The sequence below is a fragment of the Limulus polyphemus genome, unplaced genomic scaffold, assembly GCF_000517525.1.
Source record: "Limulus polyphemus unplaced genomic scaffold, Limulus_polyphemus-2.1.2 Scaffold729, whole genome shotgun sequence".
NCBI classification, from domain to species: Eukaryota; Metazoa; Arthropoda; class Merostomata; order Xiphosura; family Limulidae; genus Limulus; species Limulus polyphemus.
In genome coordinates this window covers 58,268-76,668 of record NW_013666339.1, presented here as the reverse complement: position 1 = coordinate 76,668, position 18,401 = coordinate 58,268, and the positions used below count along the sequence as shown (strand labels likewise).

The 18,401-nt window shown below is 28.9% G+C and overlaps 1 protein-coding gene across 1 annotated transcript in view; it reads right to left on the bottom strand.

Moving 5' to 3' along the window:
* Positions 1–2,140: 2,140 nt before the first annotated feature.
* Positions 2,141–18,401, bottom strand: part of LOC106460210 (tight junction protein ZO-1-like) — a 61,681-nt gene continuing 45,420 nt past the window's right edge. Inside the window, exons 26-32 of the mRNA XM_013919894.2 lie at positions 16,880–16,971; positions 15,484–15,641; positions 14,772–14,831; positions 12,595–13,254; positions 10,926–11,137; positions 7,391–7,534; positions 2,141–5,167 (exon numbers count right to left, since the gene is read on the bottom strand). Coding sequence (XP_013775348.1) covers positions 5,061–5,167; positions 7,391–7,534; positions 10,926–11,137; positions 12,595–13,254; positions 14,772–14,831; positions 15,484–15,641; positions 16,880–16,971 — 1,433 coding nt within the window. The 3' untranslated portion in view covers positions 2,141–5,060. The remainder of the gene's footprint in view (positions 5,168–7,390; positions 7,535–10,925; positions 11,138–12,594; positions 13,255–14,771; positions 14,832–15,483; positions 15,642–16,879; positions 16,972–18,401) is intronic.

Sequence of the window (18,401 nt, the reverse complement as noted above, 5' to 3'; positions counted from 1 at the left end):
TATGAAGTTATATGCAAAAAAAACCAACAATTTCATCCTTTTCTGACAGTAGATGCAAGATCAAAACTGGGTCTCCAAGGACATCAACTGTGAGAAAGCCAAAAACTATACAAAAAAGTACCCACTCTGACTGTGTGTAACTAGCACACAAAATAATGGCTACTCTTCAAGTTGGATTTGATTTATTTGAAAGTTCACATGCACTCTAAAAGTGCATACATCTGATTTTTTTTAAATTCTAAGATAACCTTATATTTATCTTTCTAAATTACTAGAGGAATAAAACATGGTGATTTTTCAAGAATCACTGTGTCTTCAAGGAAGGAACAAGCAAAAAGGTCAAGCAGAACAGCTTTCTTGGGCTAGTATCATTGATATAGTGAAGAAAATTATGAGAGTGGTATTGTATCTTTTTTGTTGTTGTCATTGGAAAATTTAATATTTTTTAATGCTGCCAAAGATAAGTAATACAAGATATCCCCATGAAGATCACACTTTACAATATTTTACAATGTAAGCTAAATGTTGTAATTTGAGTTCATAATAACAATAAATGTTAATAATTATGCTAAAACTATCTAAACTTCATGTTGAATTTTGAATAATGAATTCTTTGTTGTATATTTTTAAAGTTTGTGAAAGATTTAGTATGTTTCACAGAATACAAACTAGATTAAGTGCAGAATATAACATACTCAAATGAATTGTTTTCCAAGAAACAGTTGAATAAATGAGTAGAAATAAGGCTTTTATGATGTAGAAATGACCTACTTAAATAAGACAGGACCACGAGAGTAATCGAGGACAAGGTAAAAAAGTTATGAGGTGTTGTATTAAAATAATGATCTTAGCAAGTTCATTTAACCATTGAAAACTGTAACAGAGCAATCTGCACAGTTTCATTATGTTTTGGAAACAATATCACATTGGTAAACATATAAAAGTAAAAGTTTATGTAAAACACATAATATAAAAGGTAACCAAATAATCCATAAATATGATTACTTACAAAAAGAAGAGTAACTGTTAAGAAACAAATAGGAGAGCCATCATACATGAAGCTTGTGCACACTAATGAAAGAATGTCATGAATAGTTGATAAAACAAGCTTATCTCCTTCAGAATCTATTAGAAGGTCTGGCATTAAAACACAAAAAAAATTAAAGAACTTTGCATTAAAAATATTACATATTGAAGAATCTCAGACAGAAGATGGTTTGGAAAAGTAAGCACAGTATTAGAATCATTTGGTTTTAGACCAAGGTGTAAGAACATGGGTTCTATATATAGACATTTTGTAATTTCTTGAGATGTTGAACTAAAAACATTCACAATACCAGTAGGCCATAAAAAGAAAAACCTCATACAAAATCTGTTGAATAATAAAGATCCTCACTGTGCATCTGCCTTAAAATATGGTAAACCAGAGAGCATATATAATGACAGGCAATAGTTGAAGAAATATGGTTCTTTCTTAATTGTTCAGATACATTACTATTGTAGAGTTATTATAGTGGAAAGATGTCAAAATAATGTTCAGTGATTAAAAATAAAGTTTTTTCAGAAATATATTGCTTCAGTCTCAGTACAACAATATGGATTCAAGATACTTCTTTACTCAAAACAGACCAAGATTTGTCTCACCACATCAAAGAAGCAAGTGTGAACAAAAAGTTTTAATATTGTACTAACAAGCAATTGAGATCTTGAAAATGTAATCACATAAGACCACTAACACGTCAAAAACACGTTAAAAAATTCAAAGAGAAATGATGAAACAGCCAAAATGGTAAAGATATTGTATACATGTGAACATTTCAGAATTAATCTAATAGCTTAGCATTTACAGCAGTTTCATTTTAATAAGAAATTCATTTATTTGATCAAAGTTTCAAAACTACGTGAAATATGAGATGAAGATAGTCTGTCATACTTATAAATCATATGAAAAGCTAGCTGTTTTGAAATATAGAAATTAGTTTTATTGGTTTATCAGCATAAAGGTTGTTTTCTTCAAATCTGAATAATGTGATAATTTTATATCAATATATAAAAAATAATTATTTTGTTCTGACTATAATGTACCCTAATAAGTTTCAATTTCATTACCTGATATTAACACAGACAAGACTTAATTTTCCACATAAATATATACACAAAAGTTTATTAAATTTTTACTCAAACATATTACTTACAACAAACTATTAAAAGAGAAAAAAATTACATCTATTTTTTGGTACCAGTGTAAGATTCAGTTCAACTCAAAATGTTATCATCATTTTGAGCAAGAAGCAAAAAAAAAGTTAAGAAGGGTAATCTTAATCCTATTTTGACCTAAGCATTCCAGCTTGCATGTTAAATTTCCATTAAAAATGGATTTTTTTTATGTTTATGGTAATTACGTTTTTTAACACCAGGGGTAGTTTTCTTTTATAAGGTTTTCAATTTAACAGTTTCAAGATGAAAAGCTTGTAAAAGAACAGTTTTTTAGGTAGAGCAATGTTTCTAAGACATTTTATCTACTCACTGTGTGGACTTTCACAAATCATCCACAAAAAGAAAGTTACATAAAAATACTACAACAAAAACTTTACTGGCTTGCATTAATGAAAACTAAAATTTTTGTTTTCAAACATATATACTGATATTTTTAGTAAGATGGCAGCTGGGAAACTTAAGACACACAGAAGATTGTTAAGATTAAGAATTGATATATGAAGTGGAATGCAGTTTTAAGATTTATTTCTTTGGAGTTACATAAACTTAAAATATACATACAATAATTAGAGAAACTTGATTCAACTGTGGTTCCTAACATAATAAAATGGTGGCTAGAAAGAATATTGAAAATTTTACTCCTAGAATTCATTCTGTTGCCAAATGTTATGATATACTGAGAAATAAAATTATTTCTTAAGAAAAAAAACTTGTTTTTTGTTCTTATTTTATTTACTTAGTATAATAAAGTTACTTTTATAGCAAAATGGAAGGGTCATCCTTTATTTTTGCCTAACTTTATTTTGGCAACAGTGCATGAGCCCAAGTTCATTTTCAAATAATATAACTATGTTATCACTAAGGCCTTAGATAATTAATGATAGATTTTTTTTGTAGCTGTAAATTCTGACAATTATCAAAGTAAAACAAAATAACATTTAATCAGTAATTTATAAATTCATGAATACCTATTACATTATTTATTCAAATAATGGCACTGCATGAAGAAGTGCTAATGACCATGAAAAATTACATACTTAAATGAAAACACCAAAACTGATTTTCAAAAAGCTTAAGTCCACCAAATCTGAACTATACATACTCAAATTCAAACTGATTTTGAGAGGAATTAATTGCTCCAAACCTGACCTTTGCATGTTCAAATTCAAACTGATTTTGAGATGAATTAATTGCACCTAACCTTAGCTGTACATGCTCAGATTCTAACCTATTTTGAGAATATTTAAATGCACCAAACCCGAGCTATACTGAGCAGTACATGCTCTCAAGATTTAAATGCACTAAACCTCAGCTATACATGCTCAAATTAGAAAAAATTCAAAGTGAGACACAAATAGTATCTTTCCAGGTATAGCTATTACAGAACTGATTGAAGTCTAGCATTAAAAGCAGATCATATAAAAATGACTAGGTATTGAAGGGACAAGATTTGCATTTCACCTCATTCAGTAGTTTTGTCTGTTAAAAGTAGTAATAATTACAAGCAAGATTCATTTTAATTCAATTATGTTTTTCAGAATTTCATACAAACTTAATAAAGATTTAATAACCACAAAATAAATTTCAGATCTTACTCTTACAAAAAAAATCATATATATATTTCTCGTAAATAAACTTTGTTGTATTATGTTAAAGCAACAATTATGTGGGTTTCTTTTACAGTATGATTAAACAGAAAATATATCCATAGCATTGTAGTTTTAAAAAAAACAAACAATTAGTTAATAATTTAAAAAATATATCCTTTTAATAGCCACATGATACTAAAAAACATTAAAAAACTGATCTTTATAATATGAAACCACAATGCCAGTAATTTTCTAAATGAGTGTATCATGTTACTGAGTTTAACAATTTTATCATATACACTCAACACCCATCCATATTTTACCTGTTCTATTTACATTACTTTAAAATATTTCCCCTGACACTTTCAAGTGAAAAACTAGGCTTAATAAAAAGAGAATTTCACAACATATTGGCTGCAAGCTGGATTATGAAATTTGTTTACGATTTAAAAAAAAATGAATTTTTCAAATATAGTCACTACTGCCAATAATAATGTTTTATATCCACATATTATGTTTATTAATTTAATTCTAATATTTAGAAGCACTGAAAATAATCAGTGTCTTATATATACATACATATTGTTAAGACTCAGATTATTTTCACAGCATAATGCAGATTATAGAAATTGTGATTAATTTTCCATGAAATTGCATAGTTAAGAGGAGTAATTATGAAATAGCAGCAATACCAGAATAATCAAAACTGTAATATCTATAATATTTATAGGATATAACAAATTTAATTCAACAACAAATTGAATAACAAGCTCTTCATAAAGTTCAAATTTATCTTTGTTTTGCACATCATGGGAATAAATGCCTTTTAATTAATATATTTGGAACAATGTATATTATACCCTAACACATGCAAGTCTTACATTTTATGTTGATTGAAGAAGAATTAGTATTTTTGAAGGAATGAGACTTGATTTGTGTTATTGATGTCAGGATATATGACAAAGTATACATAATACATTCATAGTGAAATCAATTCCCACCTTTGAAAAAATACTAATAAATGCTGACATTAACATTTTCTCAAAATTCTCAAGTCTTAGTTTTGAAAATCAAAACACCATGTATATGACAGCAGGTTACTTTGTCTTTTATGAATTAAAATTTTAGTGAACCTTTTTTTTCAATACTTTTTTTTCTCAGTTAATATATAGGTTTCTTTGGTTAATTCAATCACATGTTGGATAGAGTTTTAAGATTTAACATCAGAACATCAAAGGTATGGATGGAAGAAATCTAAAAGTGGTCTACCAGAACTGAGACATATTTTTCTTTAATGTGACTGGATGCTACACCATTCATGTTATCCAGTGAAACATTGTGCCACTCTCCAGGTTGACCACCTACATGAACAAATGTAATTATATGGTACTGTTAATGTTGGTTTTTATATATATTATATATTTTACACAGAAAAAAATGAAATATTCAAACTTTTATGAGATAAAACTTTAACAAACTGAATGAGGGAGAAAAAATATGGTATAATTATTCAAAACATTTCACATAAAAAATTAACAGGTTGATAATTTTTTTGGAGTTGAAATTCTTTTAAAACATTCTAAAAAATCCCTAAGAGATATGATTTGAAGCAGAGATTTAATAATTAAATAATGCAGAACAATGTGCCAAAAACCAATCAAGTATACTTTGATTTTAAATATGACAAAGTTTTAAAGCTTAATAAGTGGAAAGGTTTAACTGATGAATGAACCTTTTCCACACAGGAAGGGTATCATTGACATCTCTTGATTTCTTTTCTTCTTACAGTAGAAATATTTAATCAAATTGCATGAACCTTAGTAAAACTTACTACTTAATATCTAGTTCCAGCATGAAAAAAAATCATATAATTTGATTTACTTTTTCTATCATTTTTTTACAGTGTCAAATTTCCAAAATTTTCAAGAGAGTGTTTTGAATTTCTATTTTATATATACAATCAATGTCAAATTGATTAACATTCTTTAATATATTTCTTTTTATATATCATTTTGCCAGTTTTAGTAATCATTGCTTCTGACTATAAATCATTAAAAATCCAGTGAAACCTGACAGATTTACCAGTGACCTATGACATGACCTGTCACAATGCTATCAGTTTCTCACAATATTCTTAGTCAAGATTAACTTTTATCTAATAATTATAGTTTATCTTCAATGAATGATAAGTCCTTTCACTGATCTATGTTGTCTGAATATGATAAGCTTAACAATAATATTGAACAGATAAAACTTGACTCACATTTGAGTCATCCAAATGTTCTGCTGTTACATATGATACACACTAAACCTAACTAGCTTTACATAGAAGAGTGGTGGGCAGAGCACAGATAGCCCATTGTGTAGCTTTGTGCTTAATTACAAACAAACAATATATAGAAGAAAATTTACATGGCTCTCAAAGAGACATAACTTAACACAAAAAAATTTTACAGAAAAAAAACAAATACATCTAAAGAAACTATAAAAAATCCCATATCTGTGGTTTATTCCTAAGTCTTCTAAACTTCTCATTAATTTCTATTGGTCTTCTCTGCAGGAGCTATATGTAATCACTTTTCCACAAAAGAACAAATTACTCATTCACCACCCTATTCATTTTACATTGTTATAAATAGTCTATAATCTATTATATTTAATGGTACCTATGTTTTGCCTGCAGCTATTTTCAAAGTAAAGTTTCATTAGTAGTTTTAAAAATCACATGCTGTGATATCATAAAGGGATATGAATGAGAGGCTTTACAAATAAAATCAGAGAAAGGGAAGGCAAATCACATCTGAAACAAACAGTTGAGAATTATATTCTGAAGAGATGATTGTTTCTATGTAAATCTAAATATATGATTTGTGTTTGGCAGAACAATTATAAAAAAACTGATAAGTCCATTGATTATGGATAAAACTCTTCAGAACTTTGTAAGTTTGGAAATATTAAAATTATAAAAAACAGCAAAAATAAACTCTAAAATACTTTTTTAGTGAAAAATTATTGAAATAATGGAATTATTATTTTTGCTTAAAGTTTGAACTTTGATAAGCAAGCTTGCACTCAACATCTGAAAGGTGTTCATTGGTCTGGATAGGGTTACTACTTATGATTATTATTGAAAAATATCTTGAAATATATAATAAAGGACAGAAAATATCATCTAGCATGCCATAAATGTAAAAACAGGTTACATTATGTAGGTATATACGTATATATATGTGTCTAATCTAGTAATCCATTAAGCTTAAAATTTAAAGTACCACTACATAAAAGGACATTTCTAAACTAAAATTATTTTACAATATCATTACTTGAGCTCAAGGGTAACTATAAATACAGGTTGAAAATCTAATGAAATGTCACTACGCTTCAAAAATCTGCCAAAAAGGTCATTTTATATTTTAAAGTTCAATTACTATATGTAACAATACACTCATGGCATTAGATTTAAAACTGTAGCTAAATTCATTTATATAAATGCAATGATGTTAATTAGCATCAGATTTGTTGCTAAGATTTCTAATGTTAAACTATAACTTATTTATTCAGAAAAATATTATAAGGACACTTACTGCCAGGTGTGTCACTAGACTTGAGAGCAAATGACCAACTGTCTGGATTAACTGAAGCACAGTGAGGTAGCCTCAACTCAACAGGAATGTTAAACTTTAATCCATGAGGTCCACACATAACCAATGGACTAAGCAACATTTCTCCTGTAATTCATAATAACAAGTAGTATAAGTAAAATGAGTAAGTTACAATCAAGTAATTAATTTCAGTTAAATCTAACCTTCAATCTTTTTTTCTTAACTATATCTAGGCCACAAGGGAGAGACATAAATGTAGTAGGAACAAGAATGTGACTGATTATGTAAGTAGTTAAAACTCCTATCACAAAACCTATTGACACATGAAATACCATGCTATCTTGTTATTACTATTTCTAATATAATCTTGCCATTTGTATTTATTTCTCAATGTTTTCTTGATTACATGTGATTATTTGTAGTATATAAACATACCATGCATTTTCTCCCATCTTATTTTACTGTAGTGTTATTCAAAATTTGTCAGTTGTTCTGGTATGTGTAGTTTTTACGTAACACATGTTGCTTTTGTTCTAGCTGTTTTTTTGTACTTTGTCATTCTCTTGAGATAACATGTGGTTGCCAGTGGAAGTATGGCTCTAATGCTGTACATTGTGTAAGAAAGTCATCAGCAGTGTCCTTCAACAGTAGGTCAGTTGATACCTCAAAGTTACAATCTGTCTTAAGTTTGAGTGAGAATGACCAGTCACGTAGGTTTAAACAGTATGGTAGATGATCTCAGTCAAGTCAGTCAGATAGAAGTTCTCTCTCATCCGGTTAAAACAACTGTGTTGCCAAATAATCAAATACACACATAGTGTTTGTATTATAATATATAATGTGATATAATAATTATTGGGATTTTATGTGTTAAATTGTGTCAATTTTCTTTATTTTATTCTTGCAAGCTGAGTTATTCAGAGAAATTCAAAACCACTTTGTATTAATCATCTTCTTGAATCTCCTGTTATTTACTGGACCTATCCCATTGTTCAAAGAAAAATCATTTGGCTTGAATCATACAAATGGAAAGTAATTCTACAATAAAATTCAATATGCAAGCAAATAAGTAATTACATAAAGTACTTTTTTCAATTAATTCTTTTGCAAGTTAGTCTGAATGAACAGCAACATTTATGAATTTAGCTAGAGCTTTTGTAATTATCAAGCATTTTTGTATTAACTGTTCTGTGTGTGATTCTAGAGTGTAATATCCAGGGTTTATAGGGTGTGGCTCCAGGTTAAGGTATGAGTCTTTGTAATTAAAAAAATAAAACTTGGGAAGTTCACCCAGATAAAATAGTTTATTTTTAATAGTTAAAACAAACTTTTTTTAAACTTTCTATCTGTCAAAGAGTGTGAACTTGTAGTAATTTCTGATCTCGCTGCAATTACTATTTTGCTGCTTTGTGACGTTTAGAATTTTTTATAACACACACACAGTAAATTCAATTTCTAGTTACAATTACTAGCTTATAAAAGTTTTTGTTTTTAGATACATGTGTCATCTCTTAGCTGACAATGAACAACAGATATTTCTCACGAGAGTTTGCAGAAAATAATGTATTAGAAACCATATAAATAAATAAAAATGATTTAAACAGAAAAGGATATGATTTATTTTAGACAGAAGCAAGATATATCAAAATAAGGAAAATAAAAAAACAACAATAAAACAACTGAGTAGTTATAACTAGCATCTATTTTGCTATACTTGATGAGATAATTCTTGGAATGTTGTTTAGATACAGCAAGTAGTATACAAATGTTGTTTAAAAACTAGGACAGAAATGTTTGAAAATTTTCATCAGTATTTCAGCTAGGGAAACAAATATCAAACATTAATAAACTTCTCCATCTTTACAAAATCTTTGAAGATAATATACACCTAAACACAAAAACTTAAGTCTTACAAATTCTTGGAAAACAAACTAAACAATATAATTAAATTCTGACAGTTAAATCCATTTTCTTTTCTTAGTACTGAAACAAACACCTAACAATAGAAACCTTTCATAGGTCCTAAATATTCATCTTAATATTAATGAACATGTTAAAAATCAATAAATCAAAATTTGGCCATGTATTGTTTTTCAATTATGATATTGATTTTATCCCTTGATTCTAACTATATCAAAGTTCTTCTTAATCACCCCTAAAATCATAGTGGCTCATGTTCATTTCCTAGGAAATTCATTCAAGATATCGATTACATAGTAATACTAAAACTCTTACTCAAATGAGTTAATGTTAAACAAAATAATGAGAGTGGACACACGTGTAAAACAAGATGAACAATCTTTATTAATATATGCAACACAAACAGAGTGTGTGTACTTGCAATGTACTTATGTCAGGCTGTCACTTCTACTAGTCTACCAGGTGTTTTCAACATCAGCTCATCTACCCAGACTGTTAAATGAAAGGTTTCTTAGCTTCAAAAAGAAACTTTGGATTTACCCAGCACAATATCTGATATCACTTGACTGGTCATTCTCATTAAAAATAGGTGAGACCATAACCTCTAGATATCACCTGTACAACAATTGAAGGACACTGCTGTCAACATCCTAACACAAGGTTGCACAGATGGTTAAAGGTATTACCAACTTTGAGAATAACAAAGGAAAAAGATAACTTGAAACAAGGTCAATTTAATGGTTTTATTGATCACATGTTATATGAAATCTGCACATATTCAGAACAACAAATAAATAAAAAAACTATTATAATACTACACATAGTATATTCATATACCACACTACTATAAATTTTTTATTTGATTTGTATTATTTTAACAACATTATAAACATTCTTAAAATATGTTGAAGCAATAATTTGGATTTCATGAGAATTACCTAAATCATTTACCTGAAAATTAACATTCAGAAATGGCTGTTAAGATGTTGCTATAGTGGTTTACTGAGTATGAAATTGTCAAAATAAGTCGGTGCACACAAAGTTCTTAAGAATTCATACTTATCACAAAGTATTTTGATAAAAGTTACATTTTAAACAATGATCCTGATGAAAACTTCTGATGAGGGTTGAAAGTTAGCTTCAGTAAAAAACAACTGGTAGCAAGATATCAAAAATGGTGTAACCTATTTTTTATTAAAGTATTTTTTAATCTTATATCACAGCATGTGGTTATTCAACTTTTCAGGGTTCCAGATAAATACATTCTGTAATTTCAGATGCATGTGTGTAAAATATTTACTTGGTTATCTTATGATAATTTGGAGTTGAACTATTTTCTGTTGTTTTTATTAAAACCATTTCTGCACCTGACTCTTAAGTACCCTTGATATACATAACAAACTTGGTACTTCAAATGTTAAAAAAGGAAGGACAACTAGCATGTTAAATTAAAGAAAATAATTTCAGTCCTATTATACCTTTTGTTTTGTTTGACTCCTTTATACCATAGATAAGCTTTAGTCACATTGCAAACTGCATAAAGTTTCTGATAATCAAGCTAAATTTAGTTTTCTAGCTAACACAAAAATTTACAAACCTTTCTCTTTGTCCAAAGGAGGTAGCATACTTGTGTCCTGGCAAACTTTAAAGTAAATTTCCTGGTCACTTCCTTTAGGTAATGCTCCTGGTGGAATGACAATTTGAACTCCAGTCTCCTCTGACATTAGAGTTCCTCCAGTGTGATTGAAAATTCCTCTTGCTGTAGCAACAACTCTATGGTTGCTATCCACAGAGTCAGAAGACAATGGTCTGATGGTAAAGCATAAATACATATAGTTTACCTACTTAGATTTAATGTAGAAATTTGGGTTTGATTAGAAAAGTTATTTTTTTATGCATATGGAATCAAACCAAAAAAATGTAATGTAACCAATTAGTGCAAAAGCTTCCTAATTCTCAGCAAATTAGTTTGATGACAAGCTGAGCATTAAATAGTGATACTGTACATTTTCCAACATGCAGTTTGCCATCAATATAGTATAACTACTGTAATGAATTTATTATTATGTATTTATTTTTAATATGAACGTTGTTTGGATTGAATTTGTATTTAGAAATAGGCATGACTTATCAGATATGTGTTGCGTATAATAAATTTATGATATATTTATTTTAATGTCAACATTTGTTTCGAATAAGTTTATATTTGAGGGCGTGTATAGCTTACTGTCTTAGTTATGTATGGCAAAATCCCCGCCAATTCTTCAAGACTGTAGAACATTCGTGAAAAAGAATCAGAAATATACATCGATTTCCGTATCCAGTCTTATGAGAAGGTTCTAGAAAGTGTGTTTCACCTATAAAAGCAGCAAGGCATCACACCAAAAAACAACAGACAAAAGAGAACAAACAACAGAGAGGCCTATTATGAAACTGTTGTTGCTATAAACTGTGATTTCGTTAACCCCAACAACTGGAAAATATACGACATTTGACCAGGAGCCGTTATAAATTCAGAAAGTCATTGAATTCCCATCAAACATTAATATCTCCCCAAAAATATTACTACTTTTTCAACGAACACTAGTGATTTTGGTGAAAATATTATCTTATTTCAACAGTCCAACAATTCAGTGCCTGACAAAGCTAGCTAGCTTCGTGCCAAATTCTATTCTACATACACCTCGCTGGATATGAAGGAGACTCTGAACTAGTAAGATGATTTTAGGCTATTTGTAAGTTACTGAAATTTCTGTCTATAAAACTTTGTTTGTAATAATTAATGGTTGCTATTGTAGTTTATAGTGTTGTATATATATATATATATATATATATACTGTATATTAAAGCTTATTTGTGTCAAAACTAAAAATGGTGTGAATCAATCTTGTTGGCGAATAGTGTAAATTAAATAAAATACCAGCATATTTCTAAACCTAAATCCAAGGTACGTCTCAACTATTAAAAGTTAAATTATTTAATGCAGCCTTGAATTGTTTCAAATTCTCAATACGTAACACTACCGACACAAAAACAAAAAGATCAATCATTCTCACCTTAAACTATTGTTCAACATTAGCAATTAATGTAATATTGTAATATTTCAATTGTCTACATTCAAACAAACAAGTATGATCACTATATATACCTTCCAGAGGAGTTGGACATAACATTTGATTTAAGAAATAAAGTGAAAAGACTAATTTTTGATACAACTGTATCAAATTGAGTGCACTAATTCAAAAACTACCTGTAAAATAACTCACCCTGAAAGTTCAAATGGTGAAAGATTTAACTTTTGAGTCCCTGTGGGTGAGGATGAATCTGATTTTTTGTACAGTTCAAATGCACTACCACGGTTTTCTCTGTTGGAGAGATCCAGAAGGCCAGGAGGAGGGGATGAAGAGGCATGATGTTCTTGAGAGTATGCCATCTCATATTTATAAGGGTTACTGGCAGAGCCATGTGGAATGTTTTGATATGGTCCAGTGCCATTCATCAAAGTTGAAGTATATGAAGATGGCATAGTTATACTATCATTTCTAGATTTCATGTGGGATTGTAAACCAAGATGATAATCATAGTCTAAACTGTTTCCTTGTTTTGAGCTATACCTGACATCTTTTTCTAGGTCCCTTCTCATGGGAGGTGGATGAAAGTGGTTATTTCTGTATGACTGCTCTCGCATTAGTGGTGGAGGAGGCCGGGGTGGGGGTGGAGGCTCAATTCCTGAATAGGAACGGGTGTGGTAGAACCCAGGAACTGAGCCATGCCCTGACCCATCTTGACTGTTGTATTTCCTATGATAGAAGTTTTCCTGAGATGTTTTTTTTCTGATCCCATCTGTTAGAAGGTCATCTTGCCTCCATAGTCTGTTTTGATAATGTGCTGGCTTAGGGGGAGGAATGGGTCTACTACTAGGTGTTCTGCAAAAGAAATAATGCAATATTACAGTGAATAAAGTTAATAATCAATTATTTTTCTTGGGCTTGTATTTTTGAAATTATCTAGAAATAGAGATAACAAAATTAATATTAATAAACTTACAGCTGGATTGCTATACAGAAAGGAAAATCATAGTGTAAAAATACACTTGATGGGTGATACACATTATTACTAAAATACTGCAGCAAACTGTAAGCTTAGGACGGTAAATACTATTTTTTAAAAAGTTTACTAATTTTCTATTTCATCTATTACTAGTTACTGCAAACCAGATTAAAAAATAAATCAGAGCAATGTTCTCAGAATAATTAACACCAAATACATAAGAGTATGAACAATGTGAAAGAAAACAGGACATTCTGGTTATTTAGCAAAATATTGAGTTACATACATATATGTATTTATACACTCCAAAAGCGAACTTTCAAGGATATAAGTATTATTTGCATTGTACAACTGGTGGCAGTTTTAACTGGCCTGCCAACCACCAGGCAAACTGAAAATAAATAAACAAAAAATTAAGTTACAAATCAAGATAATTTTTAGTGTCTTAACTTTTAGACTTATTTCTTTAATGTTTGTTACCTATTACTGTATTACTCTGGTGCTTAATATCAGTGATCTTGAGTAAAAGCCATTTTTCACACATACATAATGTGAGCCCCTGAAATTACACTCAAAATACTATGTGACTTGCCACTAGCACAAAATAGGACAACCCTAATCTATTTATTTAATGTTTGTTACCTATTACTTTATTACTCTGGTGTTTAATACCAATAAACTTGAATAAAATCATGAATATATATATATTTTTTAAAGGTAACTGGTGTTAGGGCCCATGAAACCACTATGTAACCTGCCACTAGCATTAAATTGGACAACCTAGATCTGTATATTGAATATGAAGAGAAGACTGTTTTTTGATAGATAAAAAGAAAAAACTTTTTAGTTTCATCCAACAAAAACCTTCATTTAACTATTTACTGAATGAGGTTTGGTTATTTTCCTCATTGGTCTAAAAACTATTCTCATATACCTCTAGATTTAAATATTCTATTTTAACATACTAAGCCTTAGAAAGATGGTCAGTAATAAGATATATCTTTGAGAGTACTCTTTTCAGATTTTACTTTGGAGGTAACAAATCATTGTCTTCCCCTGTCGTACCTGTTTTAGAAATATTCTTCCATACTGCAAAAATGTAACTTGTAATAAAATAACACTTATAATCAGAAAGTCAACACAAAATGAAACATATTAAAAAATAAATTCCAACATATGGAGAAATAATAAGAAACAGAAACATTTGAAAGATATGCTTTACATGTATGTCTCTCATCACATTTATCTAAAACAAAATTTTTTTTACTAAAAATAGGGGATTGTGGCTTCCAATTCCTAAATCTAAGTAAACAGGACCGTGTAAAGTTATAAGTCAATTTCAACTAACACAATGATTTAGATTTTCTTATTTTTTTGCTAATTATCATCTTACCTGGAACCAAAATTTGCAGGTTTAGGAGGTGGAGATGGAGGTTTTTTCTCTTCTAATATACTGAAATATCAAATGAACAACATGATAACCAATACACATTCATCTATACATTGATAAAACATAATAAAGATTTGAAATGAATAACTAAAAATACAAACCGAGTTAGAAAGTGTGTACATTATATTAAAGCAACCTCACAAAAGGAGATGAAGTTTACTTTAGTTAGTGCTTTTATCATTAAAATCCTTGCTGAGCAAGTGAGTGAGGAGGTAAATCATAATTTTGTGATTTCAAGATGGTAAAACAAAACTAATATAAAACAGTAAATAAGTGTAAAAATTATATAATCATGTGATTTAACATGAACAAAAAAGTTAGAAATTGGGATAAAGGGGGGACTGAAAAAAAAAAAAAGAAGGTTAAAATCATTTCTGTGATAGTATTTTGTTTTCTGTGTGAGAATAATGAATGATCTAAAAGGTTACTGGCAGGAACATTTACGTACATTAAAAGACTTAGTGGAGTATTATCAAATAAAAACATTAGTCTCCACAATGTGAAAGTACGAGATCTAGAAAATATATTCCCTTTCAGTTTAATCAAAACACTAAACAACACAGATATGAAGGTTAGTAAAGTTAATATTTTTACAATAATTAAAAGAAAAGTTAGAAATGTAAATAGAAACATATTTTGAGAAATAACATCTTACCCATGCCTGGGATTAACCTGAGAATGTCTGCCAGAATCCATCTCTATATTTCTGGTATTAGACTGTGTTGAGCTTTTGGTAAAATGATGATGATCATGAAGAGAATGGACATTTTGATTGGTAGTTAAGACAAATTGCTCACTTGTTCTAACAGGCTCCTTAATTTAAAAAAAATAAATAAAAAGTTGTCTTAGCTACTTATTTTACAGCTCATAAAAATTCTAATACCTTACTTCAAGTGGTGAACTAACTTTCATTTATTTAGACAAAGGAGTTTACATATTTTCTAGAAAAACTGGAAGCACACTGAAATCAACTCAAAATTGAAAAAAAAATTTTATTGAATAAATTTCAACTCTGAAGTATTTTTCTATGTGTGGAGGAACAACTACAAGTTTATTTTCATAATTTTTTAATTTAATTGTGTAATTTTGCCCTTAACTCTTTCAGGATTAAGGCAGATTGCACCCATCTGGGCATGAAAGAGTTAATTTTTTAAGTTTAGGGACTTCAAATCAGTCTGAGGTAATAAATATAAAAACTTTACAAAATCTTAAATACTATAGGAGCTTTAGTCTGATTTTCAGAATTTTCCATTGACATATCATACATACTTAATTATCCCTTCAACCACAAATATGAACATGATCCACCACAGTACATTTTTAGTCTTTCATTATACTTCTTAGCTTAGGTAATCTTTAAGGTATAAATAGTGGTGATTCTCTCAAATATATGAAAATGGTTGAAAATACAAAAAAAAAGTCATGCTCATTGAACGTTAAATTATCACATGTAAGTAGTTACTACTATAACAGGATTAACAAGTGTTTCCTTGATAACAATTCCAGACATAACACTCAATATAATACAAAATACAAATAGCAGTAAAAAAAAAAAAAACGTTTGGAATATAACATGTAAAATCTAATGAGTTAAAACAAAACTTGTCTTATATGGAATACTTTACTGTTGTAGTCCTTTAATATAAAATACAAATAGCAATAAAAAAAACTTTTGGGATTTAATGTTTATGAAACCTAATTAGTTAAAAAACATTTATTTTAAACACCGTTCTTTTACACATGTAGTCTTTCAGAACAATTTCAACTAAGTTCTTACAAAATTTTCTTCCATAACTTCATGGGTAAACAACTAACCAATTACATGGGTTATTCTCTCTAGCTTTATGGAGAAACAACATTAAGTTTAGTATAATATTTGAGATTTTATAATATGGAGATTAAGTGATGACTTCAAAGAAATAAATAAGTTTCAAATATCTGACTCGTACTTAGTTTCTATCAAGTAAAGAGTTATAAAACATGCATAACGTTTGGTAATAAAAACATTAACATGATTTTTGAGTCTTATTAGCAGATTAAAAACTACTTACTGATCTTATATTGGATCTGTCTAGTGTAGTGGATCTCGAAGGTACAGTATTTATATAGTCAGGCATGTCAAAATCTTTTGCATTGCTTCTTCCTAAAAATAAAAGAAAACATTGAAATTACATCAAAAATATCTCAATAATTACTGTTGAGAGTATTTTACAATATCTCAATATATACTTAAACATCAAACTCATACAGTGTTCAATACCAATTGTTAATTGACAATTTTATTAATTTTTTTATTTGTGAGATTTTTTTCTTTATAGGTTTAAAAATGTAATGAAATGAGACAAAATGTATTTTATAACCTCAGTTGTCCATAACCATAATAAAAGAAAGTGAGTTGTAAATATCAAGGCATTCAAGTAACAGAAAGATCATATCAAATTTGCTCTTAAGAAGTGTATTTATACCATTGTATAAAGTGCTTCAAAGAGAATTGTTTTTCTTGATCTTCACTCTACACATGCTAGTGACAGTTACTCATTTCAAGATTTTATAAGAAGTAGTAGAATAACTTCTATTTTCTTCCTAAACATATGTGGTCTATCTTACAAAATTTATACAGAAAAAAGAATAATAATCTCAAGTTAGAAACAAATAGCAAAATCAATGTACAGAAGTTTCTCCTAAACATACTTTCTGATAAAATGGCTAACTATTAGCTTTGTTACAATAGAAACAAATCAGACCACAACTGGTTTGGGAATAAAAAAAACACACATTTACAAAAAATATAAGTTGTTGTAAGAAACTGCAAAGTGTATGCTCAATCTTATGGTTCTTGTACAAATATGACAAACTGAGGAAATAAAAATAACTTTAAAATACCTTACAATACTATTGCCCTTCCCCCCTCTTCCAGTGGCTCAGTGATAAGACTGAAGACATATAATACTAAAAGCTGAGTTCCAATATTTTTGGTAGACACAGGTGTAGCTTTGTGCTTAATGACACATACACTAAAAATAATCTAATAATGTGAAAAAATAAATTACTTTAACAGAGTGCTGTAGGGTAAATCTATGCCATGACAAAATGTCAGATCATTATATATGCTGTTCACATTTACATTTCTTAACAGATACAAGGCATTACAGATTCATTTACAGACATTCTAGTGGAGTTTTGATGCAGCATCAATAGACTTCTGTAGATTTGGTTTGCTGAACTAATTTGTGCTATAATAGAAAGAATCAGTACACACGAAGATCTTGCAATTCACCGGTAAAGTACAAAATGTGTGGTACAGAAAAGAAATCAAAACACAAAACTATCATCCTGAAGAAAGAAGCTATAATGAATATAGATAATTTAATTAGTTTTGTTAGTTTGTAATGGTATGTAACTTGACTATGTTCATTTTTAATTGAAAAAAAAGTTTTTTAATAAGCCTAGATTAAGTTCAAGCATAGTTGTAAAACAACCATGGTTTAGTTAGTCTTTATGTTTACTTGAAAACAAAAGTGTTTAGATAGACTAAAATAACACTTACGTGTAAAAAGGGGTTACTAGAAGGTA